The sequence below is a fragment of the Solanum dulcamara genome, chromosome 10 (assembly GCF_947179165.1).
Source record: "Solanum dulcamara chromosome 10, daSolDulc1.2, whole genome shotgun sequence".
In the NCBI taxonomy this organism is placed as follows: Eukaryota; Viridiplantae; Streptophyta; class Magnoliopsida; order Solanales; family Solanaceae; genus Solanum; species Solanum dulcamara.
In genome coordinates, this window is record NC_077246.1 from 3,599,448 (window position 1) to 3,614,662 (window position 15,215).

The following is a 15,215-nucleotide window of genomic DNA, read 5'->3' on the forward strand; positions in this document are numbered from 1 at the left end:
TCACATGCGTGGTGACCAATACTTGTTGCATTTTCATTAATTACGTCGTTATTTTCAGCATTTCAGTGTCACGAAATAGAAATTCAAGATTTTAAACATTTTTTATGTATATTAGTCCATTGGTTTTTTAGAAATCTATTGATCGACTATGTTGGCCCCAAACTTGACTAGGTCGGGCTTTCTTAGTCCTGATGAGCAATACTTTGGGTATTTTCACTAATAGCGTCTCCTTTTTCAGTGTTTCGATGTCACAAAATAAAATTTTAAATATTTTTCAGTGTATTAGTCCAATGATTTTTTTAAAATTTGTCAATCGACTCCGTTGACCCCAAAACTTGAATAGGGCGGGCCTCACAAGTCGGTAACTAGTATTCATTGCATTTTCATAAATAAAATTTCAAGATTTTAAGTGTTTTTCATGTGTGTTAATCCATTGATTTTTCTAATATTAGCCGGCCAACTATTTTGAACTCCAAACTTATCCAGGTCAGACTTTAAATGTCTGATGACCAGTACTCGTTATATTTCATTATTGGCGTACCATTTTTCACCGTTTCAATGTCATATAAAAGTAATTCAAAATTTTAAGCATTTTGAGACGAAAAATAATACAACCTATTCAAATGTTATACTCATTAAAATAACACAGTACAACACAGTACGATATATTATGAGTACCAACTATGAGCAAAAACTTCAAGAAAGGCAGAGTTTTATTTAAACGGAAATGAACTTTTTTTTTTTCTCTCTTTTCTTTTTTGGGATCATCAAGCTTTTGTCATGAGCTTTTTTACTTCTTTTGAGACTTGAGTTCTTCAACTCTCTTTTCAGTATCCTTCAATGCTTTTCCATATATGCTTATCATCTAAAAAAAAATAAAAATACAATAGTGCTTTTAATTGTCTTTCATCAAATCATTACATAAAATAAGATTTTTAATAGCAACCTATTCACCACATAAAGTGAAAAAGAAAGTCGAACAGTACAATCGATGTGACCACGTACATTTGAAGACTAGATGCATGTTTGATCAAATTTTTAATTTTTAGAGAAACAGTTTGTATTTGGCTAAAAATTTTGAAAAATACTTTTCTCAATAGAGCAATATTCTCTCAAGAGGAAAATTATAAGCAACTTATGCTTCTTAAGAGAAGTGATTTTTCAGCTCTTAAAAATTGTTTATGTTATTACCTAAAAGACTTATTATTTTCGCTAAAAGCTTGGCTAAACACCTTAACTTTTTAAAATAAATACTTTCTAAATAATATATCTTTAACCTCCCAAAAAAAGGCCAAACATGATATAGTTTATAGTCAAATAAAAGAGGAACTTCTAGATATTATATACTCAAAACAACAACATCATATAACATATTTAAGATGATTTCACAAGTGGAATTCGAAAAAAATTGAATGAATGCAGATCTTATTCTTAACTTATACAGATAAAGAGATTATTTTTCGATAAAATCATCGACTCTAGGTATATTTCAACTCAAAAACCCATCTTTAATTATTTCTATGAAATGAAAAGTGATGTTTATTACCTCATCAAGCTCTTCAAGACTCAAGGTGAATGGAGGAGCCATATTTATGTGATCACCAGAAAAACTTACCAACATCCCATACTTCTCACATTGTGTTCCAAAATATGGACCAACAGCTTAATTAAGAAAAGAATGAATAATTAATTAATTTGTAAAATATAATTGAGCATTGAATATAATTTTATTCGAAAGATAAAAATTAAAATTAAAATTAAAAGGAAAAAACATACCCCATTCTGGTGGAAAGGGATCATTAGGAGATTTGTTATCTACAAACTCTGTAGAAAGCATCAAACCAGTTCCCCTTATCTTTAAAATTAAAAAAAGAAAAAAGAGTGAATAAAAAGCCGAATTTAAGTTTTTATGCATTGATAGTATAAACGATATTTTACATAATCAAATCACTTAAAATTAAGGGCGAAACATATTCTTACCTAAGGGAGTCGATTCATAATCCTTTTTTGCTAGTAGATTATATTATGTAGATAGGTTAATTTCTTTTTTATGTAGACATACTTCTATTGAATATATCTTATCATCACACTGTATAAAATTTAAAATTTAATTACAGATAATACTATATAATAGCATTAATTGATGATTAGTGATAACACAAAATATAGTAAATAATTTTTTTAACAATTTAAATAACAATAATAATAAACAAAATTCATGACAATATCGACGTATATAACTTAAATACATAAAAGAAAAATATGTACCTCCCCAATTATGGGACTGTCGATAAATGCTTTCAAACCTTCTTGGAACTTTGGTGCTATTTTGTTCACTACCTCAGTAATATTTTTTTCCCTGAAAAAATAATTTAAATATTTTAAGTATACCAATGATATTAATATTATTCAAACAATCAAATCGTTTATAATGCAAAAAAATCTTTAATACATCTGCTTTGAGATTTGTAAATTTTTTACCGAATTATTAATGGTTACCCTATTGAATTACCTATGTCTAATGTCAATTTTGTATTATTATTCAATATTTGAAGGTAATATAATTCTAAAAATAATTTTAATATAACATATTTTTTATATATGGAAATCGAAAAAAAAGGTTACATACTTATAGATCTTCAGTGCTTCTAGTGCAACCGCACACGCAACAGGGTGTCCGGAATAAGTAAATCCATGACAAAAAACACCTAGTTGCAAAAAAAAAAAAAAGTGAAACTTAAATAAATGAATACAAAAAGAAATATAATAATATAAAATTTTAAACAATTTAGTTAATAAAATATTCAATCACACTAATATTATATGCTCACCAAGTTGATTGCTTTGAGAACTTATGACTTTGGAAATTTCAGTGCTTACAAGCACAGCCCCAATTGGCACATATCCACAAGAAAGAGCCTAAAACCATAGTTAAGAGAGACAAATTAAGAATTAAGAATTCAAAGTTTATACATTAATAACGTAAATAAATGATAATTAATCATAATAAGTCGCTTATTAGATAATTACATATGAATCTCTTAATAAACATTAATTGAAAATTTTAGTAAAAAAGATAATTAGCCTACTATCACAATTTATATTCACTAATAATACAAAAACAAAAAAATCACTATTAATATATTCAACTTAAATCCCTAATTAATTTGATAACTTAAAAATATTGTATCTATTTCGATCTAACACATTCAAAATACATTGATAATATAAAAAAAAATATCAACAAGCTATAATTTGCATTGATTGGACATAATTATTTAACTTACCTTTGCTATAGAGACAAGATCAGGTTTAATGTTGTACTTATCACATCCAAACATTGTCCCAAGTCTTCCAAATCCACATATCACCTCATCCGCGATAAAAAGAATGTCATACTTCTTTAAAATAGCTTGAACCTAAAAATAAATAGGAAGGAGTTATGAAAATATAATATAAAAAGTATTTTACAAGAAAAAAGACGAACAAGAAAAATGAGACGGAAAGAAATAATAGCCACATAAATATTTATAATTTATTTTTATATGGAATCAAATATCATAACGTATATTAGGAAGGAGGAAATAATAAATCAGACCTTCTCAAAATAGGTTGCTGGAGGAAGTATGACACCTGCTCCTCCCATAATTGGTTCAGCAATGAAAGCAGCAACCTAGGTGAACACACATAAATATACTTGATCAATAAATAATAAAATAATAAGATAACATATTATATAATTATACAATATTATAATGTGTATATATTATTGGAGTGTAAATTTATTATTTGAATATTATAGGATCAAGTTTAATATTTTAGTGGAATTCATTTGATTTATTGAATTCGAAATTAATTACTCATATTAATTTAATAATTTATTATTAATAATTATATAAATTTTGAATCAAAAATACTGAATTTAATAAATTTCGATCCTTATGAACTACATTTACCACTAACCATAATTGATGCCGAGTGATAAGGAGGTGCGAGAGATTGTGACGATGATAAATTGGAGAAGAGATAGAAATAGATCGAGGAAGAATTGATAAGAGGTGATTAGACAAGAAATGACAGAGCTTTAGCTCACCGGAGACATGATCCTAGATAGAAAAACATAAAGATCGAAAATTATAGTAGACGATTTATAGGCAGTAGAGCATTGTCTCGCTTCATAGTGGTAGGGCAGGGTTTTAGTCTAGAGCATTTATATGTTCTCTTGCCAATAGTATTATTATTATGCTAGCATTTCCTTATGCTAGCATTTAATGATTACTATGTTTATTCAACTTTGGTTTCTTTAATATTTATATTTCATCACAATTTTTTTACTCTTGCATTTCTTTTTCAAACTATTTTCTAAAAAAAAATAATAAGATTTTCTTGAATAAAGGATCTATCGAAAATAGTTGATTTACCTTATGGAAGTAAGAATAAGGTATGCGAACACCTCTTTCTTCATAGACCCTACTTGTTTGAATATATTATTGTTATTGAATCTGCATCTCTATATTTACATTTTATGCAATGAAAAAAGAAATTGATAATAAGTGATATAAGTAGATGGAAATTACTGTTTCAGGCCCCTCTTTGAGGATAAGATTTTCCAAATTATTTGCCAACCTAGTTGAGTACTCCTCTTCTGTCTCACCTGACAATACATATTTTATTTTAGTAAATACTTAGTTATTAATACCACCATATAATATAAGATCAATATATACAATAAGAGAAAATAAATAAAAATCTACCTGGTAAGTGATAGTTCCAATAATGAGGGCAATCAGTATGCAAAATAAATTCAGGTGGCAAATCAAATTTTAAATGTAGTGAAGGAAGCCTGAAAAATAAAATGGATGAGATTGAGTTAAGTTTGAAAGGGTTAAAATAAATAGAATTTAAAGCTGATATTAATGGTGATATTCGCCTATGAGGTTTGAAAAATAAAATATAAAAAATAACGCAGTCGTAAAAAATTGAACAATGGATGTTGGGTGCATTTCAATGCCCCAGGGAGAAAAAACAAAGAAAAAAATTCATTGACTTAAACCATTGAATTAACCTTTTGCATGTTATTCAAAGAATTCAAAATTTTATATATATACATAATGATAGAAGAAAAGAATCGTCGTCTTTAAATCATTAAAAAAAGGAAAGGAAAAATCGCTCGATAGAAATCACACAATAATGGCTCATAACTGGAAAACAATCAAAAAGGATGCTTCACCATGCTCGATGGATAAGAGGCTAGGGCAGTTAAGGAGGATTATATTGGGTGATCGTATTCAAATTTGAAATTGTTTTCACGAAATTTGAATCAGATTGAATGGAAAGTAAGAAAAGCAAAGTTGAAACGTTTTTTATGATTTTGATTCCTTCTAAATGGTTAGGTCACTCATCTTATAATCTACAATGTATAGTATATCTTTGTATCAACTTTACGCCCCCTTAGATCCTCCTAATGCACTAAATACTAGATCAAGTTTAACTTGCTCAACTCGTATCAAATTTTAATAATTTCTTTGTCTATTTGTATAATGTATTTAATTATTAATAAATATTTCTTCCCTTATTCTGGTTATATGAGCATGCAAGAGAAATCTTTTTAAAATATTTTAATAACAATTTCATGAATTAACTTCGATCACATATTTAGCCAACTTTTAGATGGATTGAATCGGCGTGTCAAAATGGCATGAGGTAATAAATATGCGATTTATTAATCTGTGTAAATTTAAACAAATTATAATTTTATATATTAATTTCACTTCTGCTAAAAACAAATACTCCTATTTTACACGACGCTAACTTTTTCCGGTCTTCTTACAAGAATGATAAGTTGTGTAAATTTAAAAACTCTTAAATTTTAATTTTATTTATTTTTAAATAATATTAAAATAATTCATGACATATTTAAAATTATAAATTAAAAAAATAAAATATACATTAAAAAATTATTAAAATTTATACTTTATCAAATATCATCATATAAAATACATATGAACTGAAATAAAAATTACCCAGAAAGACCGGCAGACATGTAAGTAGAACCATGGTATCTGTTTGAAGAATATTGTGTCAGCCAAAGTAAAACAAAAAAAAATGAAAAATTTAATTATTAAAAAAAATCAAATTTAAAAAAAATAAAATTACGCATTTGCTCGAGAAATAAATTTCTTTTTGTTTGGCCTCCCAATGGCATTGTTGTAATACCACACCAACTTCACCTATATATAATTGACATGTAAAGTCAAAGTTTAATTATTTAATATCCTTGAAAACTTCTCCATAAAAATATTTATACAATTACATTACACATAAAGTGCTATAACATAGGAGTATTAAATTACATTTGAACTGATAATAATTTAAAATAAATAATAAACATGTTATAACAGATAAATTAAATATATACAATAAGACAACATTTAATGAACAAAACCTGAGTGTCATTAGCTTCTGATCCACTATTTGTGAAAAAAACTTTTGCCATTTTATTTGCAGTAAACATATCTAGGAGCTCCTTTGCAAGATCCTGTAAACGTTTTTAAAATAAAATTAATTAATCAGTCAGTGAACTACTCCTTTTGCCCCAAAATAGTTATTACATTTTGTTTCTCGAAAGTCAGTTTGATTAATTTTTGTAATTGAAGTGAATTAGATGTATAAAATATTTTAAATTAAAAAAATTTAGATAATAAAAATCTACATGAAAAATATTATAAATTATAATTGTTTTCATATAAATTTTAACACGTTTGTTGAAATTGGTACAGTTCGACTTTCGAGAAACGAAATAATTATTTTTGCCACGGAAATAATAAATTAATATCCAAATTTGTAAGTATTGAACTGAAAATTTTGCTAATATATACCAAAGAAGGTTTTGTGGTACGATTCCAAAATGAATGGTAAAATGGCAATTTGTTGAGTTGTTTATTTGCAGCTTCAATAAGACGAGGCTCATTTCCCCCTGCAATAATTCAGATTCATTTCATGTAAAATTCATTAACCAGGAACCTTTTAGAGATGGATTAGACGGTAGCGGATTTAAGATTTTCGCTTAGGGGTTTAAAAAATATAAATATAAATATCACATTCAACAAGAATTGAACTTGTAAACTGAGATAGTATTCACAGCCCAAGCTGCACAATTTAGTACCATTGGATTATTTCTCTTCTTTAATTTAGGCGATTCAAAATTAGTATATATACAAAAATATAAAAAATCTATCTTATATATACAGTGTATTTTTTTATCGAAAGGGTTCGAATGAACCCCTAACACCCACATAGGTCCCCACCCCCGTGGATAGGGACTACCGACAAATTTCTCAGCTAATTTTATGTTTTCTAGTAGTAATTGATGCTAAATGTTTTGCAATCACTAAAAGAAAAGAGAAAACAGAATCAAATGAAAGACATAATTAGCCAATATAAAAAAATAAAATAAAAACTCATAAGAATGACATTTATGTGTTAAATATTTTGAGTACTAAAAAATAAGTGGGTACACAAAAATAATTCAATAATTAAGGGTTGTAATTAAGTACCTAATGTTGAGCACCATAAACCAGATAAAGAATCAAGGTATTTCTTCCCATTTATGTCATAGACATAAGAACCCTATAACAAAATTACACAAATGTTAAAAAATAATAATAATAATAATAATAATTAAAAAAAACATACGATCTTAAAGTTTCTCAAGTTAAAAATAATCAACAAAATTTACCTGTTATAATATATAATATATCTTATTTTCAACATTACGAATAACCAACAGTAAATTTAACAGAAAAAACTTATACTAACAAAGTAACAATGTATATAACTTAAAAGCTCCTAACGAAATTTAACCTCCGCCTTTTCTATAACTAAAGGTCCCATATCAATCATCCAAGCCGCAGTAAAAGGTGCCAACATATCATGTCCACGGCCCGTAAATCTGCAAATTAAATATGAACATATTTTCGTTACTCGTTATAACAATAAAGTTATAATTTTATTATTTTTTTTGCAGTAAGTAATCAAACGTTATCTACGTACAACAATAATACTACGAAATTTTATCATAAGTAAATTAGAAAGCTATTTTCCCCCCCCTCATAATATAATGAATGATGTACATTACCCATTAGTAGTCTTGGCCATTCCTTCAAGCTTTCTTGAAAAATGTTGAGAAAGAACAAGAGAGAAGGATAAAACAAGGAAAGAAACATTGAGATAGAAAGAGAGGGCAAAAGTATAAATAAGGAAAAAGTTGAGAGCTAGGGACCCTTCAATATTTTAATAACTTGTACTACACTGATAATATATTTGTCGTTTAATTTGTTATAGTAATAAGTGGTAAAAATTTATCTATTTATTTAATTTTATACAAGTTTAAAAGACTCCCTTAAATTGTGAAAAAATCTATAAAAAAAATATGATCACCTGAAGTTGGTCATCCTTCCACAGGCACGCCATGATTGGCTCAATTTGAGATTAATGGATTTTAAAAATATAACTGAATATAATTTTGTCTTATTTAGAATTTTAGCACAGTTAAATTTATGCGGAGTCGCGAATATGCTCCTGTAGCAGCAATATCGCGAAAAGGGTTTTAAAAAAATATTCTTAATTATTTTCTCACCATCTTATTGTTGAACGTCACAACGAACTGTTAATGAAAAATTATGATAATCGGACCGTTGATTCTTTTTCACTCCCTTAAATCAGACAAACTATAACAAATGAGAAAGAGGTCATGGTTCCAGTCGTGGTCGAAGAAGAAATATAATCATGATGCTCGGCTGGTACCGAGAAATTATCAGCAATATAAAAAGAAGAATGAAAAGCAAGAAGCCATTCCAAAGAAAAATTCAGAAAGTATATGTCATAGATGTGGAGGTATGGGGCACTGGTCATCAAAACGTCTGATTCAACTATATTAAGCATACTTGAAGAGAGCAGAACATAATCCAGAGACAAACTTTATCTCTGAAAATAATATTCAGCCTATGCATTTGGATGTAGCTGATTTTTTCAATTTCCCAGAAGAAAATATGAATATTGATAAGCATGATAATATTTAAATATTTTTTTTTATTTGTGAGTACTAAATAATATGTTTATATTTTTTTAATTCATGTAAATAAATAAAATTTGTATAATGAGTCATGTTTTAATTATAATGTTTACCTTATTTTTTTTTGAAAAGAAATATGGATATGCCTCAAATTCTGTTTGGATCAACAATCAATCACGAGGATATTTGTGTAATTAATAGTGAAACGACTCATGTCATTTTTAAAGACGAGAAATATTTTTCCTACTTTCTTAGAAGAAAAGCAAATGTTACTATAATTTCTGGTAATTCGAAAATGATTGAAGACTCCGGAAGAGCTACTATATCTCTGCCAAAGGGAACAAAGATTGTTATAAAAGATACATTATTGTCTTCTAAATCCCCAAAAAACTTGTTAAATTTTGAAGATATCCGCAAAAATAGATATCATGTTGAGACACTAAATGAAATGAATATTGAATAACTTGGTATAACCAAGAGTGTCTCAGGCCAGAAATATATTTTAAAAAAATTACCAACTTTGTCGTCTGGCCTATATTATGCAAAAATTAGTAAAATTGAAGCATATTTGATCGTAAACCAAAAGTTTACTGATCTAAATACATTTGTGCTATAGCATGATTGAATAAGTCATCTTGAATCAATAATGATGCGACGAATTCTTGAAATTTCAATTGAACATCCGTTAAAGAACCTAAAGATTCTTACGAATGATGAATTTTCATGTGCTGCTTGTTATAAAAATTAATTGCCAAACCATCAATCCTGAAAGTTAGCATCGAATCTCCTGACTTTTTAAAGCGTATACATGGAGATATATGTGGACATATTCATCAACCTAGTGGATTGTTTAAATATTTTATGGTCCTAATAGATGCATCATCAAGATGGTATCATGTGTGCTTGTTATCATCTCGCAACCTGGCATTTACAAAGTTATTAGCACAAATAATAAGATTAAGGGTGCAATTCCCAAATTATCCAATTAAGGCTATTCACCTTGATAATGCTGGAGAATTTACATCCCAAAATTTTGATGATTATTGTTTATCAATTGAGATAAAACTGAACATCCTATTGCTCATGTTCATACTCAAAATGGCCTTGCAGAGTCATTTATTAAGCGTCTACAATTGATAGCAAAACCTCTACTTATGAAAACAAAATTGTCGATTACTATTTGGGGTCATGCTATCTTACATGCAGCAGCACTTGTACGTCTCATACCGATAAATTATAATAAATAATCTCCGTCACAATTAGTATTTGGTAATGAGTCAAATATACTCCATCTATGAATTTTTGGTTGTGCGGTATACGTTCTTGTAACACCGCCATAATGTACAAAGATGGGTCATCAACGAAGGTTGGGCATACATGTTGGGTTTAACTCACCCTTAATAATTCACTACCTTGAATCATTAACGGGAGACTTATTTACTACTCGATTTGTAGATTGTCAGTTTGATAAAATAACTTTCCCGCAATAAGGAAGAGAGAAAAAGGAACCTGAAAGAGAAATTGCGTGAAAAGTCTCATCAGTAGCTTATTTTGATCCGCGTACCCACACATGTGAGTAGGAGATTCAAAAGATCATCCACTTACAGAAAATAGCAAATTAAATGCCAGATGCATTTACTGATTTGAAACGAATAACTAAGTTACATATCCCTGTAGTGAATGTGTCTATCCGGATTAATGTCCAAAAGGACCATTTACTAGTATCATAGCTTCTGAATCCCAAACACGCCTGAAGCGCAGTAGGCCATTGGGTTCAAAGGATAAAAATCCTAGAAGAAGAAGCGTGAGAAATAATAAAGATGATACTTCAAAAGAACCTCCTGAAGAAGGTCAAGATTTGAGTAATCCTGATATTCCTGAAGAAATCAGTGAACCTGAGACTCAAGTGAATGAAGAACTTTCAATAAGTTCTACCGGTGATAAAACAATTTTAGATCAATTAAAAATTACGATTGATAATGCTTTTGCACATAATATTTCACTTAACTTCATGCAAGATAGTGAAAGTTTTGAGCCTAAATCCATCAAAGAATATCGACGTAGATGTGAATAGCCAGAATGGCAAAAGGCAATTCAATCAGAATTAGACTCACTTGCTAAACGTGAGGTTTTTGGATCTGTTGTCCTAACCCCTGAAGGTGTAAAACCAGTTGGCTATAAATGAGTTTTTGTGCAAAAAAGAAATGAGAGAAATGAAATTATAAGATACAAGCTATGCCTTATTTCACAAGGAATCTCTCAAAGACCCGGGGTCAACTATAAAGAAACATATTCACTTGTTATAGATGGAATAACTTTTCTATAGCTCATCATTTTAGCTATATATAAAAATCTTGAAATTCATCTGGTGGATGTAGTTATAGCTTACCTTTATGTATCACTTGATAATGAAATTTACATGAAAATTCCAGAAAGATTAAAATTACTCGAAGCATGTACTAAGTCTGGAGAGATATACTCAATCAAATTGCAAAGATCAATATATGGTCTGAAATAATCAACGCGTATGTGGTATGATTGCCTTAGTGAGTACTTGATAAATGAAGGTTATATAAATGATGTTATTTGTCCATGTGTTTTTATTAAGAAAACGGAATTAGAGTTTGTTGTACTCGCCATTTATGTTGATGACATAAATCTCATTAGAACTCCGGAGAGGTTCAAAAAGCGATTGAATATCTAAAGAAAAAATTTGAGATGAAAGATCTTGGAAAGACAAAACTTTGTTTGGGTCTCCAAATTGAACATTTAGCAAACAAGATTTTTTTCCACCAATCTGCTTATACTGAAAAAATATTAAAATAATTTTACATGGACAAAGCACATCCATTAAGTACTCCAATGATTGTTCGATCAGTTGAAGCGGACAAAAATTCATTTCGACCTCCAGATTAGAATGAAGAACTTCTTGGTGCTGAAGTACCATATCTCAGTGCTATTGGTGCACTTATGTATCTTGCAAACGCAACCAAACCTGATATATCATTTTCTGTTAATTTGCTGGCAAGGTATAGTTAATCCCCCACGCGAAGACATTATAACGGTGTCAAGCATATTTTGCGATACCTAAAAAATACCATTGATATGAGTTTGTTTTATAATAATAGAGGTTTTGCATACTTTATTGGTTATACCGATGCAGATTATTTATCATACCCACATAAAGCTCGATCTCAAACAATATATCTATTTACACATGGAGAAACTGCTCTATCATGGCGATCTACAAAGCAGTCTATTTTTACAACTTCTTCAAATCATTTTGAAGTAATAGAAATTCATAAAGCAAGTAGAGAATGTGTGTAGTTGAGATTGATGATACAGTTTATCAAAGAAAGATGTGGCTTGAAAAATGATGTTAAAGTACCCATAGTTATGTTCGAAGACAATGCTGTGTGCATAGTACAATTGAAAGATGAATTCATAAAATGAGACAGAACAAAACATATTTCACCAAAATTATTCTTCACACATGATCTCCAGAAGAATGGCGATATTGATGTATAACAAGTTCGTTCGAGTGATAAACTTGCAGATTTATTCACAAAGCATTACCAACATTAACTTTTGATAAACTAAGATATAAGATATGAATGCGTCGTATCCAAAATATCAAATGAAGTTTTTCATCAGAGGGAGTAAAACATGTGTTGTACTCTTTTTTTCTTAACTAAGGTTTTGTCCCACTGATTTTTCTGGTAAATTTTTTAATAAGGTAGCACTTAAGGCGTATTATCATATATGTGTACTCTTTTTTCTTTATTAGGCATTTTTCCACTGGGTTTTTTCTAATAAGGTTTTAACGAGGCACAACATTTATGGGTGTTCAGGATATTTGTTCTTTCACTAGAACTTTTCTTTTGTATATGAACATCTAAGGGGAAGTGTTGTAAAAGTAGTCAAAAGTGGATGTCCACAAGACCCATTTTCATTGTAATGAATAGTATTTTCACTGTAGATGAATAGTATTTTCACTGTAAACTCACGCATTTTACACTGTAGCTCGCCGTTTTTTTCTTCAAAAATTTGTCTATAAAAGGGCACCACTACAATACAAAAACATACCAATACAGATTTTCTCAATTGTCTTTCTTTCTCGTACTATCTCTCCTTATTATTAATTTGCTAAGTTAGTTTGTTTTATAACAAGTATTTTTATATTTCCTTAGGGAACACTTTGGACCTAAAATATATGTGCAAAGCATTATATGAAGGATAAACACATATTACCACAGTCTTATATTAATTTCTCGCATTATTAAAAATCGTTATCTCAACTTACTTATCAAATAAAGATCGAATTAATCATATTTTTCTCTATTTTATCTTAAAATTAATTCTTTTTTAAAATGTAAATATATTTATAAATTTTTAAAAAGTTTCTCAGGAAATAAATTAATAAAATCATCCTTCTATTTATAATTTTTTAAAAAAAACATTCAAAATAAATAAATATGTAACAAAGGAAATACAAATCTTTTCATCTTTTTCTTCTTGATTTGGTAGGTGGAAGGGAGAGAAGAGAAGATCCAATATTCATTGAATATATAAAGAACAATCATATAGACAGTCTATCATATGCAAGTATTTAGCTAATTTCACGATTCAAATTCATTTCATCATTTTCTTTTTTAATACTAGTTGTAGCAAAAATGTAGTGCATAAATTCACAATGATAGTTAATTTGATGCAATAGATGACGTCCCATAAGAGAGGTAGGGATTGATTCTTCTTACCAATACTTTTTCAAATTGAGCTTGTTGCGCTTTGTCGAGTGCGATTTATACATCTCATATATGATTTATAATTTATTACATAAAAACAAATTTATTTAGTATACATCCAAAAAAAATAGCCATTGTTAATTTCTTCGAGAAAAAAACTTTTGAAAGAAAAAACTTAGTGCATGAAATTGATTTTTCTTGAATCTCAACATTGTGCAGGATCTATTTTAGAAAAAAACACTTTTTATAAAAAAAATATAATGTATATTCAAATTCGAAATTTCTACTTAAAAAAATATATTTTTTATTTATCTCACTATATTTCTAGATATATCGATGGATTCATGGGAGGACAATTGAGGGACACTACTATCATTTTACTTGGACAAAAATTATGAGAAGATACTATTTTCTTATTATTAAATTATTAATAATATTATTTAATTCAATCTACTTTTGTGGACAGAAAATTAAGAACCACTGTCGACGTCCAAAATAAATGGCTACAAAGTCTTGCATTATCTCCTTCAATAATAGACCTTTTAAAAAAATTAATTAAAATTTTGGCATATTATTGTGATCCGTTCGTGTCTTTATTAATAAGCCAATGAGGAAGAAATTTGGGCCAGAAAATTTATGAGTAGTAACTTAGAAATTACGAGACTGTGTCAGACTTGGACGGAATCTGAGTCAGGTGAGGTCTAGGGCAATCCCGTAATGGATTGGAGTTGATTTCTGAGTTTTGATTGTTTTGAGCTAGTAGTTAAGACGTTAAGGAATTCATAGGGCCTTACGGAAGTGAATTCAAGTGAATAGAACTCCGAAATCAAATTTGGCGTGATGGATTATTTTAGAAAGTTAAGGCTTGAGGTTGTATTGTGAAATGGAGGCTTGGGATACGTATTCCTAGTTTCTGTCTCCATCCAAGCCGCCATAGCGGGCTGAATCCCACCATGGCGGGGGCCACTATATTGGGTTGGTCCCGCTATAGTGGGACAATCGCGGGTTTAATGTGAGAAAAGTCTCAAAAAGTTATTATTTCTGCAATATCGTTCATTGAAGTGAAACATGTGACTTAGGGCTATTTCTTTTTAGTTTTCCACTAATTTCTTCGGTAAAGGTAAGTTACTCATTGCTCTAACTTGTAATTTGATTCTTAGATCTTAGAATCTATGAGAATTCTCTTAGGAAAAGCCCTAGTTGGGTGAGATGATCATGAAATGGGAAAATGGTTAGAATTTTGATATAATCTGAGTAATGTAGGCCATTGTTCATTGATTATCTATATTCTTTGCTTGTTTTAGATCAAGAACGAGGCAAAGCATTAGAAAAAGAGAAAGCTCCAATTCTTTAGAGTTTCCAAAGCTTGTTTCGAGGTAGGTGTAACGACATATTCC

At 28.9% G+C, this 15,215-nt stretch overlaps 1 protein-coding gene across 1 annotated transcript; it reads right to left on the reverse strand.

Moving 5' to 3' along the window:
• Nucleotides 1-606: 606 nt before the first annotated feature.
• LOC129871395 (gamma aminobutyrate transaminase 2) lies at nt 607-8,247 on the reverse strand. Its single transcript, XM_055946303.1, has 17 exons — nt 8,138-8,247; nt 7,864-7,951; nt 7,557-7,629; nt 6,879-6,976; nt 6,446-6,538; nt 6,157-6,230; nt 6,024-6,062; nt 4,755-4,843; nt 4,578-4,654; nt 3,599-3,673; nt 3,288-3,419; nt 2,832-2,919; nt 2,630-2,708; nt 2,269-2,359; nt 1,777-1,855; nt 1,547-1,662; nt 607-865 (listed from the first exon to the last, which is right to left on the reverse strand). Exons 1-17 carry the CDS (start codon nt 8,155-8,157, stop codon nt 791-793), a joined length of 1,386 nt encoding a protein of 461 aa, XP_055802278.1. The 5' UTR covers nt 8,158-8,247; the 3' UTR covers nt 607-790.
• Nucleotides 8,248-15,215: the final 6,968 nt, after the last annotated feature.

Excerpts from the sequence above, each read along its gene's own strand:
- LOC129871395 (XM_055946303.1), bottom strand. The coding sequence starts at position 8,157 with ATGGCCAAGACTACTAATGG. Across the intron at positions 6,977-7,556 it reads TTTATGGTGCTCAACATTAG|GGGGAAATGAGCCTCGTCTT; the intron begins GTACTTAATTAC and ends GAATTATTGCAG. Across the intron at positions 4,844-6,023 it reads ATGTCTGCCGGTCTTTCTGG|GCTTCCTTCACTACATTTAA; the intron begins GTAATTTTTATT and ends TTTATTTTTCAG.